General features: G+C 39.4%; 1 protein-coding gene across 6 annotated transcripts in view; it reads right to left on the reverse strand.

Annotated features, from left to right (window-relative positions):
- LOC125901694 (band 4.1-like protein 3) overlaps window positions 1-15,470 on the reverse strand; it is a 68,983-nt gene that overhangs the window by 24,942 nt on the left and 28,571 nt on the right. For all 6 annotated transcript variants that reach the window (XM_049597527.1, XM_049597523.1, XM_049597528.1 and 3 more), the window contains 6 exons: window positions 14,324-14,467; window positions 4,036-4,140; window positions 3,752-3,794; window positions 3,562-3,637; window positions 3,069-3,287; window positions 784-871 (listed from right to left, as the gene is read on the reverse strand). In XM_049597527.1, coding sequence (XP_049453484.1) covers window positions 784-871; window positions 3,069-3,287; window positions 3,562-3,637; window positions 3,752-3,794; window positions 4,036-4,140; window positions 14,324-14,377 — 585 coding nt within the window. In that variant the 5' untranslated portion in view covers window positions 14,378-14,467. The remainder of the gene's footprint in view (window positions 1-783; window positions 872-3,068; window positions 3,288-3,561; window positions 3,638-3,751; window positions 3,795-4,035; window positions 4,141-14,323; window positions 14,468-15,470) is intronic.

A 15,470-nucleotide genomic window follows, 5' to 3' on the forward strand; every position in this document is an offset into this window, starting at 1 on the left:
GAAAGACAGAAAATAGGGAAACAGCTAGCCTGGCTCTGACCAAAGGTAAAAATCTAGACAGCAACACCTCTTAAGCTCACTAATTAACATGTACAAAAACCAAAGTGTAAAACCAAGGGCTGGCTGGAAATCTAACAGTGATGAAAAGCTTTCAGGAAGTTTATGCTCCAAGCAAGAAACAGGCTGGGACACAAACCAAAGCATATTGTTTTTACATTTTGATTCAGTACGGATTAAACAAACAAGATATAATGTGTTTATTAGTAAGATTCAGAGAAGCTGCTATGTGGATTTTGTTTCCTTTAGACAGAGCCAGGCTGGCTGTTTCCCTGTTTACAGTCTTTATGCTAAGCTAAGCTAACAGACTTCTGACTATAACTTCATATTTAGGGCACCATCTAACTCTTGACAAAAAAGCAAATAAGCGTAATTCCCCAGATGTTTAACTATTCCTTCAAAGACAACACAAACATTTCATTGCATATTTCTTAATGCATCTTGAAGACATGAGGGACATCGGTTTTTTATAATCTACTTCATTGTTTCCCATGCTAATCAAGAAAGTAACTTCAGGGGGGGGAAATATATGATGAAGCAGATGACAGAAACCTGACATCTACAGCTGTGATGAGCTGTCTCTAAATCTTAATTATTTTTCAAAAATTTATTTGGGTGCTGTACACTGACTTATAATCCCATAAATATTTAGTTTGACCTGTGAGAGACAATAAATTTAGGTGTAAATTCCACGTGAAGGGTTAAAAGGTTGTAGCGACTTGTTACCTTAGCGTGGTGGAGGTCCACGCCATACATGGACAGCTTCTTGGCATTTTCCAGGAAGTGCATCTCTGCTTCAGCCGGTGTCATCCCCCTGATACAACACGACACATCAGACAAGGCCAAACAGGGACAAGTAAAGCAAAGAGAGAGCTGATGCTTTGTGACCAATGTGAATATTCAACACTTTAAAGGTAGAGTCTAATAAAATCCAAAACAGGGATAATTCAGTTTTATTACATAAAAGCTTTTGGGAAAATGGTTGTTTTTATGGATGCTGTTAACTGCAGCGTAACTGAGAACCATGAGTGTATCCATTTTTAGCATAGATGGGTCTTTAGATAGACCCTAACCCTTGCACACTGACTTGCTCCATCCAGCAGACTACACAGGACTGCATCAAATTACACACAAATCGTTGTAATACAGGGGGAATGAGGGCTCAGGCAGAGGACAGCCAGCTATATCCATTTATAGAAAAACACAAATTCAATGAGACATGCTGCCTTTCAGAACACGATTATTATTCCAGGCTAGGCTTGGGGGACATGATGCAATGGTAGAAAATGTGTCCATTGGTAGAGATTTGGCAAAACAGTTTCCACTGCAGGAGATATTTGGGGCAGGCTGTGTCGCACAGCAGGGCTGGATTCTCTTATGATCTTGTGAATCTAAATGCCTCATAAGGTAACATGATTAGGGCAGACATATACGGTGAAGTGGTAAATACAGAAACCTGCAACACTTTAAATGGTTGTTCTCAGGATTCTTAAAGCTTAAGCTTAAGTTAAGGACTCAGGACTTGTATGTCTTGACTTGGGACTTGAGTGCCGAGACTTGAGACTTTCTTGTAATTTGTTAAAGCAGTTTGAGTTGTTTCACATCTCGTTTTGCAGGTTTGTGTACCAAGTTTAGCAAGTTCAAATCAAACTCTGATGATGTTTTGAGTTTGTTTGCTTTGTCTGCCAACCTGATCAAACCACACCTACACAGCCCTGATGAAGCAGAAAAGCTTCAGTTTTGAAAAGTACATTTTTTTTGCCTTTTACCTTTGATTTTGCTTATTTAGTTAAGATTATTTCATGCTGGAGAGAAATATTTATATTTGGAATCAGATTTCCATGGGGCTTTAACAAAAGAGCTGAACATCTAACATTTTTTAAATAAACATACTCTTTTGGATAATTTCTGCGATTTGGTTTCTAATCAGAGGGACCCACTTAACTGTGTTTACTGCCTGTGTGCAGAATTACTGACACCTGAAGCTTGTTACGTGGGAGGGAAAAATCTACTAATGTGTGAGAATCATATCTGCATGTCTTCTGCACAGGGGCATCATTTCAGGTAATGTTACCCTCACTTTTCAAAATCCTACTTTAATCCTGTCCCTGCTATTACAGGTTCAGTTTGACTTTTTTTAAGGTTAAGTCTCTGTATTTTCTTAAGGCCTTTTGCAGTGCGTTTGTGCAGTGTGTCCCACACGTTATCCCCCATCAGCTTCTTTTTGGCCAATTCATTGTGCATGTCGGTGAATGAAATCACTGATTGGCAGTTCAGCTTAGCCTGAAGTGAGGAAAGTAAACAACCAGCTATAGTCATGAGGGAGTGAGACCAAAACTAACTTGTTACATAAGGTAAGTTTTAAGGTAAGGTAAGTTTTTCTTTAGCCACTGCACTCTTCAGCAGACACGTTTTGTGTTAGTTTGTGTTTCTGTCACTGGCATGCGGTAAATACGCCTTGTTCTTTCAAGACTGGGTTGTGTTGTTATTGTGCTAACTGACTAATTAGCATCAAGACAGTCTTCCAGTTTCTGTTTTTGAATGACTATTACAGACTACCGGCATCTGCTGGTGTGGAGAGTTATTTACTCTCATGTGGGGGCAGAACGTTTGCGCTCTTCGACTGTTGGCTGTAGTCTGTGATGTGGTCATGTGCAACATATTTGGCTGGGACATGGTGATGTCAGGCTACGCAGGGGGGGGCCTTCATTGCCACTAGTTCACTGAAGCTGGTTTGCTGTGGCTGAGACTTTACTGTCCAACCACGAAAGTGCAGGTGAGAGAAGCTCTGACTTGATATACAGTAAATGTTGATATGCTCATCTACATCACACTCTATTATCACCTTTCTCGCACCAGCAACCTTTACGAGTTTTGACTTCTGACCATTATTCATTCTTCGATGAAGCTCTGTGTATAACTGAGCTGTACATTCTTGCCTGGCCCATGACTGTATTAAAAGCTGTGTTTGACAGTACAAAGAAAGTTTAGGAAGTGATGCCAATACTAACTTGTAGGTCTTGTGGAGTTCCATGACCTTCTCCTCCAGCTCTTTGGTTTGGTTGGGTGCAAAGCGCAGTTCGCTGATGTAGTCACTGCCTAATTCCTCTGGGTCATAGTCTCCCAGTTCAGACTGCACTGTGTAGGAGCCCAGCACCGTGTGGGTGGCGAAGGAGCATGGCAGACGGCCTGAAACCACATCGTCTCTCAGCTGCAGACACAAGTAGTACCTGAGAGAGGGAGAGTAGACAGAAAACAAAACAGTAATTTTGTTTTTGTTATCAAATGCCATGTCTGGATTTCCTTTGTGAATATTTTTAATACAATTCCCCCTCATAATCTGTTATTTTTCCTTATTAAACTACATTTTAACCCATCCAATTCAATAAAAATGTAACTCAAAGTTCACTCATGAGAAGGATTGATAAACTGCAATATTGTTTTGAACATCAAAAAGGCAAATGTCCCCCAGCTATAATCATTCTGAATTAGGTGCTTACTCACCTTGTGATATCCTCAGTCAGCTGAGAGGGGTCTGGAGGGTAAAACTTGACGTTGAAAGCAAAGTTCCAGGGACCGGCTGAGATGAAGAGAGAACATTAAATTATCAAAGCAGCATTTTGCAAATGCGTACACCTCATTTGGCCATTTGGGACAAAACTCTTGAGTGGCCTTATTAGATTACTGGACTTACTCCTGATCTGCTTCTTTAGCTCCTTGGAAGGGTCTATCCAATTCTGCAACAGACAACCACGGGCAAAGAGCATTAATCATCACCAATGTGTGATCAAATTACTAACCAAAGTTTCTTTTAAATGACTTCCTCAAAGTGCACTTTTATAGATGAAATGTTTTATGTTATTCAACGTCATTTAGCACATGTGACTCTTACACAATCCTGCTTTTAATATGTAATTTATAGTGTCAGTTAACAACTCCATATAACTGATAACTAACATAATATAAATGGTCCTTTACCTTCTGATTCTCTACATCTCTGTAGGTGATGCCAAAGTAGTCCTTCTCCAATAGATTCAGGTGATCACATATTTTATCAAAGAGCACTTGGCCCTTGGCTCGCTTCTATGACAGAAAAAGCAAAAAACAAACATTTTAAACACGTTACAGGGGAAGTAATCTGCATTATCACATTATATGATCAAGCGATCATCATTTAAAAAAACGATTACACCACCAAAACCAAACCAAGATATTATTTTGCATTAGAAAAAATGTTTCCAGTATATATACTGCTTTTTGTTTTTGTTGATTTAATGTCATGATTAGGGGTTGTTAAATCGACTCAACTAGACAGAAGAAAGAGTGTTGTGGGCGGTCATATTCGTGAACCAACACCACATTCAACAATTATCAAGACAAAACCCACAACAACAGCCAACAACAACAACATGACAATAAAGAACACAAAATAAAAACTAGGAAAGTGCACTCAGCAGAGTGCAGATCTCCGCCAGGCGGCTGTGTTCCAGCTGCCACTTTAGACAATGCACATGCAGCAGCTGTGCCCAGTGGAATTGTCCCTCGCAGCTTACAATTAAGATGTTGGCAAAGGTAACAAAAACTGGGATGTATTCATCTCATAACACGCCTAACTCTGGTGCATCATAACAAAATCGGGTATGGAACTAATCTGCAGAAGCTTCGGTTCAAACTTTTCTATGGATGTCAGTTTTTAAGCCACGACAAGGGCCAAAATGTGGCTGCAGCAAACATTAACGCTTCTTGTTTTGAGCCAAGATGATTTCCAGAAATGCCTTTTTCGCTCTGTGCTAATGCTGCTTGATTTTGTTGAGAAACTGCAGCCTGTACTGGCCGCAATTCCGTAGTCAAGAGTCAACAGTCAAGGACGGTATGAAGCAGGCACGTTTTTCAACAATTGTGCATCAATAAAACCACAAGAGGTCCTTGGAAATACAATCATAAATGTGCACACACAATACCAGGCTGACTGGGTCTGTAGTTTGCAAGATTAGCTGCGGTCAGACACACACTACATTCATGCAAGCACATACACACACACGACCAACAGCATAATCCCCTCCAGCCCAATTTAATGATGCCACTAGATTTCATTTCTTTTCTCGCCCCTCGTTATCTTGAGATAATTAAAGAGTTATTACAGCAACATGAAATTTAAATGCTCAATTATGAAGACACCACGATGATGCAGCACATTACACTGCAATAACTTCAAAGATATCGCGGCCACAGTTAACCAACTAGGTCACTGTGGATTGATTCCTTCCATAAAAAGCAAGATTGTATAAATACAGCTTCAAATTCCTGAGTTGAAGGTGAACATCAGCAATGCGAATGCTTAAAACCAATCGATTGCTCGTCTCTAGCTGAGTGCCGGATGTCATCGGCTGGAGCTCTGTCGTCTCCCCCACTGGAGGCAGATTCCTTTGGCCAGCTCACATGAGATATTTTAAGGCCTGAGTTGCCACAACAAAGACGCCTCCTTCCTGCGGTGCCAAAGCCAGCCTCTCACGCCTGGACTTATTGAAAACCACTGCCACAGCTTATTCAAGCAGCGGCAGTCAGAACACACCTATGCATCTGTCACATTCACATGTAGCTTGTGACATGAGGCCAAGCACAAATAAACACACATAAGTGGCTGGAATAGAAGTAGTAGCTATGCAGTTTATGACACCTATCGGGACATTTATCCCAGCATCCACCCACAGCCTGTCATCACTTGGAGCACACACTCATCCTTTTTTATGATGAGAACTCTGAATTGTCTGTGCGTGATTTTTAACAGAGCCATAAAGCCGCTGGTGGCGGAGAGTTAATCCTACCAGAACATCTCAGAGGGAATTAGCAGAGTCGTGTCAGACTATTGCTGCTCTGCTGTGACAGTGGCTTCTCAACGCAACACTTGGCTTTACTGACAGAATTTACACGCACACAGAAAAGGTTGTGATCTGCGAACCTCTGCTCAGTCACATAGTTGTCTCACAGACGGGCTATGGCAAACAGCATACATGTGAGGAAGCAGCAGAAGCAGGCGAATGATCTGGCTTGTATTCTGTCTTCCCTGGGGTTGTGCGGGAAAATGAGATCAGGAGGAAATTGGAAGGAAATCTGATCTCAAATTGGACAACAAACATCAATCTTGATCAATTTCAAGATTGAATTTAGAGAGCAGGCAACAACAGTAGCTGCAGTGAGTTTGGAGATTTACAGTGCTTATAAAAAGGAACTGCAACTCCCATCACCAAACCATGTATTAAAAGAAGGGCTGTAACTAACAATTATTGTCATTATCCATTATTCTGCAGACAGTGAATGAGTAATCGTTTGGTGAATAGTAAAAAATGACCTTCAAATTTTCCCAGTCCTTGCTGACTTCCTTAGACGTCTTGTTTTGTTTGACCAACAGTCCAGAAACCAAAATATATTCAGGTTACGATTATATAAACAGAGAAAACCAGTAAATCTTCACACTGGAGAGGCTGCACCCAGAGAAATTTAAGTTTTATGATTTAATAACTGCAGATTTATTTGCTGTCTTTCCACTAATAAAACAGAATAGACTAGTTGTTGCAGCTTTAATCCAAGGACACTGTCATGTACTGAAGAGGTAAGATGACGACGTGCATCTAAACTAGAGGGACTTTAAAAAATATGCCTGTGATATATAACAACACAGTGCGACGTGGGACTTTTATTCCCCTCCACTGAGACATAACACCCTCTGAAGTGAGGTGGAGGAGGCTCTGCAGTTCTGTGCTACAGAAAATGATAGGAAACGATTAGTGCAGACATTTTTCCCACAGGAAATTGAAACTGAGTTGAGCTGGAAAACTACAAGGTCAGGGGGATAGAAATGTCAAATCCTGACATTCTGGAGCGGTTTCAGATGGGACCGAGAGGAGGAGGAGGAGGAGGAGAACTCTCTGGCAATTATCTGAAGATCCTCTGACCTCAATTGTATCACTGTGTCAAACACCATAAGCTGACCTATCTTATGTCTGCTGTGTTTTACCGTCGCTGTTAGGACATTTTCATACAACTGCTTTTTTTCTCTTTTTTCACCACTGGTCACAATTGTGCCCTATTGGTTGCTATGACAACTGCTTTGGTGAGCATGCAGCTAATTAGGCATCTTTTTCTTGCTTTTGATTATAGTAAAGATTCTTTTAAAGAAACCTTTTCAGTCGGGGCGTTAGTGTGACCCTCATATAAAATATATCTGAAAAGACATTGTTACTGTGATTGCGAGTATTGTCCAACTACCATTGTCAGCCAGGTGTGACTCATGCCTGCTGCCTCACCGCTGCATTAAACTGGCACAGCTTGATTTTGTATTATTGAGCTTCAGGTGAGAGGGTGCCTGATTCTGTCACGACCATGTGGGAAAAAGCAGAACACACTGCTGTTCAGATCGTGTAAAGGTAAAGGCTTGCTCACGTTTCCTTAGCAGGCCTGTATTTGTTCACTTCTTTCTGTAATTTTTTTCTATTAAATTACAATCCGAAGAGCGTCCACATACTGAAATTACAGCTCCCTTTAATTTTATTAGCAACATTTCATCCAACTACCAAGGGCTGGAAATGAGGGATATATACAGCAACATTACCAGTAACATCATAACCACCTAATCACATTTATCGCCCTGTCTTGAGAACATGGACACATAATGTCCGACCAAAAAACCCTTAAAATTATAACTTATCAACATGCTAACTGCGTTTCTGGATTGAAACTTTATTTTTGAAGGATTTATATGCATGAAACAAATATGATTTATAAAATATTTTTCCCCTACTTCAGTTTTTTAACTTTGTAGCTTACCCTGTGCCAGAAAACAGCTATGTCCCAGATAAGAATAAACTTTAAACTTCAACAACTTCAAACAATTAAAAAATGTGTTAGAAGCCTTCAAAATATAAAACTAACAGTACGTACTGACTATATTGATCTAAAAATGTACTGCTATAATCATTTTACAATATAGTTTTTGTTAAAACGTTGACCCACAATATAGTTTTTGTTAAAACGTTGACCCTTTAAAGATGTGTCCCAAATTTTTATCAAGTCTGTCAGATTTCTACCAAAACATAATTTAATCATAATGTAAAACGGGTTCGCAATATCTTTAAGTCTCCTGTCTCACTTCCTGTTTTCCAAATAGGTAGGAATGCTGCCCAAGGGTTTTTTATTTTTTTGATAAATTCATTAAATAATATTGCTATCGGTTGTGTCTCAACCATAACATTTCAACTCTGTAGCCCCTCTAAATTGAACTTAATAAGAATTATAGTTAAAAAAATATGCATTTTGATCAGCATTAAGAGACTTCTTAGCAATTTTGAGAAATAAAATGGCTCCTCACTGACTGTCAATTCCATAAGATGTCAGCTCCGTCAGATCTTACCTCTGACATCCATTGTGTATGCTATTCAAGAAAAATTTAAATCAGTGGAAAGTTGGGCCATAACAAGGTTTAATAGTCAAGATAAAAACATAGTTGCCGAGCCTGAATGAAGAGTAAAAATCAAAAACCCCAAAAAGTAAGAAGAATAAGTGTTATGTGTGTCAGGATAGCGAAATAAAATAAAATTAAAATAAGTAGTTATTTGAAACATATAAATAAAGCCAAAGAGTTGTGTGAATTTCAGTGTGCAGGTTATTTATAAATTATAGTTATATAGATTTTTTTTTCTATTGAGCACCTTTCCCACTAAAGTTTTGTGGATGTGCACATGACCACTCTCATTTAGTATTTTTCCATTAACCATTTAATATACAACATGTCAGAAATTGCCCAATTTCAGACATCTCAGGTTTCTCTACGGTTCAACCTTTATTTCTCTACTTGCTCCCTCTGCTCACATCCCCTCTAATGCACTCTAATCCAAGGCTGGCTCGTACTGGGACTGGGAGACTGGGAGACTGGGAGAGATTACAGGACAGTAAACAGATGGGACGTGGTGATTCAACACTCCACACTTGTTATTAGACACACATACACACTGTTAACAGTGATGTTTACATTGCTTCAGTGTGTATTTGTAAGAGCTGTACATCACCAGAGATTAGGCAAATTAATGAAATGTACTATATAAGGATAAACCCCTCGAGAAGTATCATGTCGCTTTCAAGGGAGTCCCAGTAGATTAATGATAATTAGGAAGTGTGTAATTTAATGGAGTTTGCGCTCGATGTCTGCAGGATACATCATCATCATCTTTTCTGAGGAGTATGTGCTCCTTGAAACTGAAATAATTAGACACACACAAAGGACCAATTATTGACTTTCTGTTCAGAATAATTTAAAGTATTTTCACTTAGATAACTGACTCAATGGAAAAACAAGCATTTTTGAGTTTTTTAATCTATCATGGTTGATAACACAGGCCTGAGAGAACACTGTTAACTCAGATTTTGTTGTTAAATAAATAAGAAAGGGCCAATCCACCATTTTTTTTTTTTGTTGAAGTGCAAAATGGGAAATGCAAGATCCAGAGTTTCTGGAGCTTAGTGGCTAAAATCCTTTGCTGCATTTATTTACAAGTCTTATTTAAAGTGTCTTTTTAAAATACCTGTCAGTTAATTTTGGAGTGAATGCAGGTTTTAATCAAGTAATTTGAATTTTTCTTTTTTTGTTTTTTTTACATTTTACATTCTGATAAAGGATAATGTCTCCAAGCATATTATAATTTTTTTTATTTATTTTAAATGTCAAACTATTTCACTTCTCCCAGAGCAAATGCATCTAAATTATGTGTGTCCAGCTTAAAGGCAAGAAGTCCAGACTGACCCTCATTTCCAGATCCCTGTCCTTAAGGACCTTTCCTCTGCCTCAGTGGGACATCAAGTAATCATGCCAACACACAGAGTCAATGACACTGATTCCCTCCAACAAATGCTCCCATTTCATGGTCTAAACCCCTCACCTCACCGCCATCACAAAAGCAGCCAGCTAATCCCTCGATCCAAACCCCTGGTGAGGAGGAATCTGCTCAAAGGAGATTTAAAGAGGAGGGTCTGGTACTCTCCGTTCAGCCTGCACACGTTTCGGGAATGTATAATGTTGAAAGTCTTAGAACTTTGAGAAAAAGGCTCAACTTTCTGTTGTTAAGGGGGAAATATGTAAGAGTGAAATGTCAAATAAGTTCACTATTCAAATTTGTTCCTGAATTCATAATGCTCTCAAAGAAAGAATGACTGTTTGAAGGCAGAAAGAAGCCATTATGTCGAGGAACGCAGACACATTTACAACAAAAATACTTTTTCCTTGACGGGCTCTACTTGAATGAGCGGGGTAATTTCTGAACACTGGAGACTTGAGACAACTATAGATAATGAGAGTAATTGTGCCACTCATGGAGATTCAGTGCTGCTCTGGGGAATAACAAGCTTTACAAAGCAATTTGACACAATACAAACTACAGGTGTAATAATCAATCTAGCTTGATTGATGTATCGTTTCAATGATCAACAATCCAATATCCTTGATGTAAACTGAAAACATGAATCTATATCACCATCTTTAGGATTTGCATTTAGTTTTGAAATTCTGTGTCAGCATCAAAAAGCACCAGGCAGATAATGGCAAGGGGCCAAGAAAAAGATGATGGGGATAATGTTATTCACTGGGGAATAAATAGTGCAGTGTGGAAATATTTGGGATTTTGGAGAAAGTACGTGTCAACAGAAAGAACACATGCCTATGTAAACAATGCCGTTATGAGATAAATTACTCAGAAAACATGACGTGCCTTCCTGGCTGTGTATCTCACTCCAGTAACATCTCACTACAACAACATTAGCTGCTCTGTTTCAACAATGTTAGGTTGAAAAATGGTGCATGCAGGCTGAAATTCAATCATGCTGTTCTGTCGGGATATTCAGTGACTTTAACCACGGGTTAGTACGAAAAACTAGAAATAATACATGTAATCTGTTAAGCTATGAAAAGTCTGCTAGCTGCTATGCTAATATATGCAATGTAAAAATGCTTAAGGTAATTACTGGTGACAAGTGAAAAAAAGAAACTGTTCTGTCTATGAAACCTGACAGTTATTATTTGGACATATTTATATATTTATCAAATTATCAAATTATGTTGTTAATCCATGTTTTATGACTGTTGGGAGAAGTTTGCCTCCAGGGCTTTCAGTCAGATAACCCTGAAGATTTAGGAAAAAAATCATGGTTTGGTTTAAAATGAAGAGATTTCTTCTAGATTTCTTCTTTCTGTGAGAAAGCTCTGAAGTCCTTACATTCATTCATTCATTCATTTTCCGTAACTGCTTACCCTGTTGGGGTCGTGGGGTTGGAGTCTATCTCAGCTCATATTGGGCGAAAGACAGGGTACACCATGGACAGGTCGTCAGACTATCATATAGAAATGGGCAACCATTCACGCTCACATTCACACCTACAGGCAATTCAGAGTCACCAATTAACCGAACCTAACCTGCATGTCTTTGGACTGTGCGAGGAAGCCCACATTGACACGGGAGAAAATGCAAATTCCACAGAATGTAAGTAACCAGTTACAATTATTTACATTTATGTGTTGTTTGTATCTTTTATGGCCAACAGCAAAAACAGAAAGGGGTGGCAGTTTCTCCTGTAACCAATATCGTCTTGTGTCTATCGTAAAGTCCTGAATTTAACTGAAGCAAATCGTATCATAGCAGACTTTGTAATGTTGGAGAATATTAAATCTTTGTCCAAAGAATCAATGTAATTATTGTATTGTGATGAAACTACCCAGCCAACATGTGTATGTAGGGCCCATATGGGTCGTAAATGGACAGAAAAATTGGCTCTATACGTATTGTTAACAGGTTCCACATTGGCCCTATGCCAATTGCCTAAATGGATGGGTTTACCCAGGTGGGCCCCAGATAAGATGCCCATTTTGTGCCCATACCCACTTTGTACCCAGGTAGCCCTGACATAAATGGGGCCCACTTGATTAAACCCAACTATGTGGGCAACTGGGCCATTATGGAACCCATGGACAATCCCATATAGGGCCCATTTTTTAGCCCATTTACTACCCACATGGGCCACACACACACACACACACACACACACACACACACACACACACACACACACACACACACACACACACACACACACACACACACGTTGGCTGGATAGTGATATACACCCCTAATAGAAACATGCAGTGAAATGAACCAAAACCTCATGAGATGGATTGTTAAAATAGCTTCTACTCTCTAATGATATAACTATCATGGTGAATTAAATTTAAAACATTTCATTTTTGCTAACTATGGCCAGTGCAGAAAATAATGAATCCACCCAACACCTCATTCTAAAGCATTACGATTAACAACCAACTCATGCCCCATTTCTTCTCTTCACAATACATCCCATTTCCATATTTAATTTTTCCACATTATGATAAAAGCCACACTGCTGGGGTTTGCAGTGTTGCAAGCTTCACATTTACAACACAAAGACACATGTTTTTCCACTGATTGTTGGCTCTCCTTTCCTTGCAGGGTTTATTTCTGGATAGAGGATGAGCTTTAAAGTAAGAACTAAACATTTAAGAACGTTATATGAATTTTTTTTTTCCTCGAAGGCTACATAGAGAAGCTTTGGAGGGAAAACGAATCCCACAAAGCAATTTGACACAATGCAAATGTGCAGTGAAATCCATTAAATCCCTACTTCTAAGAAGGGCTGTCAAAATAGCACAGTTTTATTCTATTTTAATACAACAGGCCGAGTATCATAAGGCTGATACACAGAGAAATCAAGGTTGCAGCAGGAGGCGAACAGCGTTAGCTTTTCAGCTCCTGATGACAAAGTCTTTGCAGGACACACTTTTGTTTTGACATATTAATGCAATAGTCAAAGTTTCTATTGTCTGTCAACCCCAATTTTAATGGTTTGAAGTCCAGGCTTAAATGATGCCACGTGTTGTTGTTTGTTTATCCAAATGAAAATAACTTTTCCATGAACCCTGTTCCACTCTTTTTGAAAAGAAGGATGCTCGTGGTTTTGCTTTGCATACACACAGCATAATGAATAAATAAATATGCCTTCAGACTTCAGAATAAGGCTCCCTAGTACAGGGTCCATGCAATGTCTGATTGACCCAAAGACGAAGACACCAACAAAATGGAGAGAGAGAGATGATGAGATTCAGGAGGCTCTGTTCTTAAGGACAGATGCCAAAACTGTCAAACACATTCAAGGAACGGCAAGGACTTGGTTGTTCATGACCAAATTACAAACTGGCTACGTAAACAAACATTCTGATTTCTGCATCATACTTTTTGTGTCATGTCTTGCCTCCTGCCATCGCTCACCTAAACCAAATGGAGTATTTCCAGTAGGTGAGAACACATCTGACACAGGCAATTTCCTGTTGTGCACAACATGTATGAAGAAAGGGCAACTTCGGACAATGCCTGTGCCTGATTCTCCGAAAGTTGTCTGGAGTTCATAAGAGAAAACTACTAAAGAACGGTTTTAACCTGAAATTTAGAGTGTAAATTTTGCTTCAGCTAGTCGCCCGTTCTACATTATAACTGTGACCTCATGCAGACCTAAACACTTTCCCCTCCACTGCACTCTAGTAGCCATACCCATTCTCCATCAATCCCACTCCAACCTAAAAACTATGAGTGACAGAGTGTTCTGCAGCAGTGCCCCAGACTCTGGAGCGCTCTGCCTAAAGAGCTTAGAGATGCACCCAGTCTCCTTACACCCTTTTTAACATGCTTTCAACAACACTTGTTACAATTCTTGTTGTTTCTTGTGTTTAAATTTTGTATCAGGCACTTTGGGTCTAAAGAAGCAGTATACAAATAAAATATACTGTTCATTTTGGTCCCTGTTGAATGGACCTGCTATGTCTCCTGAGTCACATTCGCCAGTAAATAACGCACTTTAAAATATGTATAAATGAAGGTGTTACATTGTGCCATTAAGCAATTAGAATAAGTAAATATATATCAGAATACTTATTTATTACAATAATTTGGTTAAAACACCATTGGACATTTCAGTCTTGGTGTAATTACAGTCATTACAGACTGATGCAAATATCTTTAGTGCTGCTGAACTGCTGCAAGGCAACTCAAAAAGCCATGGATACATCAGCAGCAGCTTAATTTCAAACTGCTATATAAAAGTGAAAAGCACTTTTATATCAGTTTTAACTACTGCTGCTTTTCTTATATTTACCTGTAAGTATTTATTACCCTCTAACAAAAAGTTAACTGCTTCCTCTCACCTCCACATTGAGTGTGAAGTCGGAGCCGTCCAGCAGGGTGACTTTACACTGCATGATCTTCACCTTCTTCACTCCTCTCAAAGGAGACCTGGACAGACGACTGGTGGATGACCTGTGGGATACCTGGTCCTCCTCCTGCGGCTCCTGAGAGGGAGAAAACACACTTCATTCAACAGTATTTCTTTGAATGATGATTTTAAATGTTTAATTTCAGTTTTCCATAAGTTTCTTGCAGTTGACTTTTCTTTGTTGAACACAGTAAAGCAGTGAGACGTCTCTGTGTTTATTCACTGTATGAATACCACGCTGAGTTCAGGTTGAAAGTGTTCACAGACCAGAAATGAAAAACTGCTGACCATTTTCTTACCTAACTGCCTGTGGCTGCCCTAAACGTCAGTTACTTAATGTAGTTGTCTTTGAAAAACCCACTGATTCTGTCACACGTCCAGAACCTAAATAGAGAGCCTGGATGGGACCCTGAGTGAACGTAATCGGGTCCCACTGAGAAGAGCTAGAGGTGTACTGCCGTTTTGTCTTAAACAGAGAAAATCCAATTTTCCACTTCGCTGAAAATAAAGCCCTTCCTGACTGACTTTAGTTGGAAAAGATGCCTTTGGCTCCGAGACATTTTTCTTTCTTACACACACACACACACACACACATACACACACACACACACACACACACACCAAGTGGATTTAATGGCCTTTTTCATTTTTAGATTGAAATTTTCTTATCTTGTTCTTCAGGCTATATCCATCACACTGTACCTGTCTAATGTAGCTCACTAGTCCAGCTCTCCCTGTGGACCCATTCAGCTGTAATGCTTAACCACACAAGAAAATTAAAGTCACCTTTAGAGAGCATGTCTTTAAAGTGACAGAATCATTAAGGTTTGGCTTAACTGAAATCATCAAATATAACGCTGGGTGTATTTCTGTCATTTACAGTTGATTTGTGACAGATAAAAAAAAAAAGAATCACAGTAGTAAAACTGTGAAACCGAGGTCACTTCATTCATACGTGCACCCTGCTGGACCAGTGAAATATCTCAGGGTGAGCATGTGTCTCACACTGAGACACTGACAGTGTTGTGTCAGAGTGCTGTGATTACTCTCAGCCTTGTTCCTGCCAATTCACACAGCTC

Source organism: Epinephelus fuscoguttatus, linkage group LG15 (genome assembly GCF_011397635.1).
Source record: "Epinephelus fuscoguttatus linkage group LG15, E.fuscoguttatus.final_Chr_v1".
In the NCBI taxonomy this organism is placed as follows: Eukaryota; Metazoa; Chordata; class Actinopteri; order Perciformes; family Serranidae; genus Epinephelus; species Epinephelus fuscoguttatus.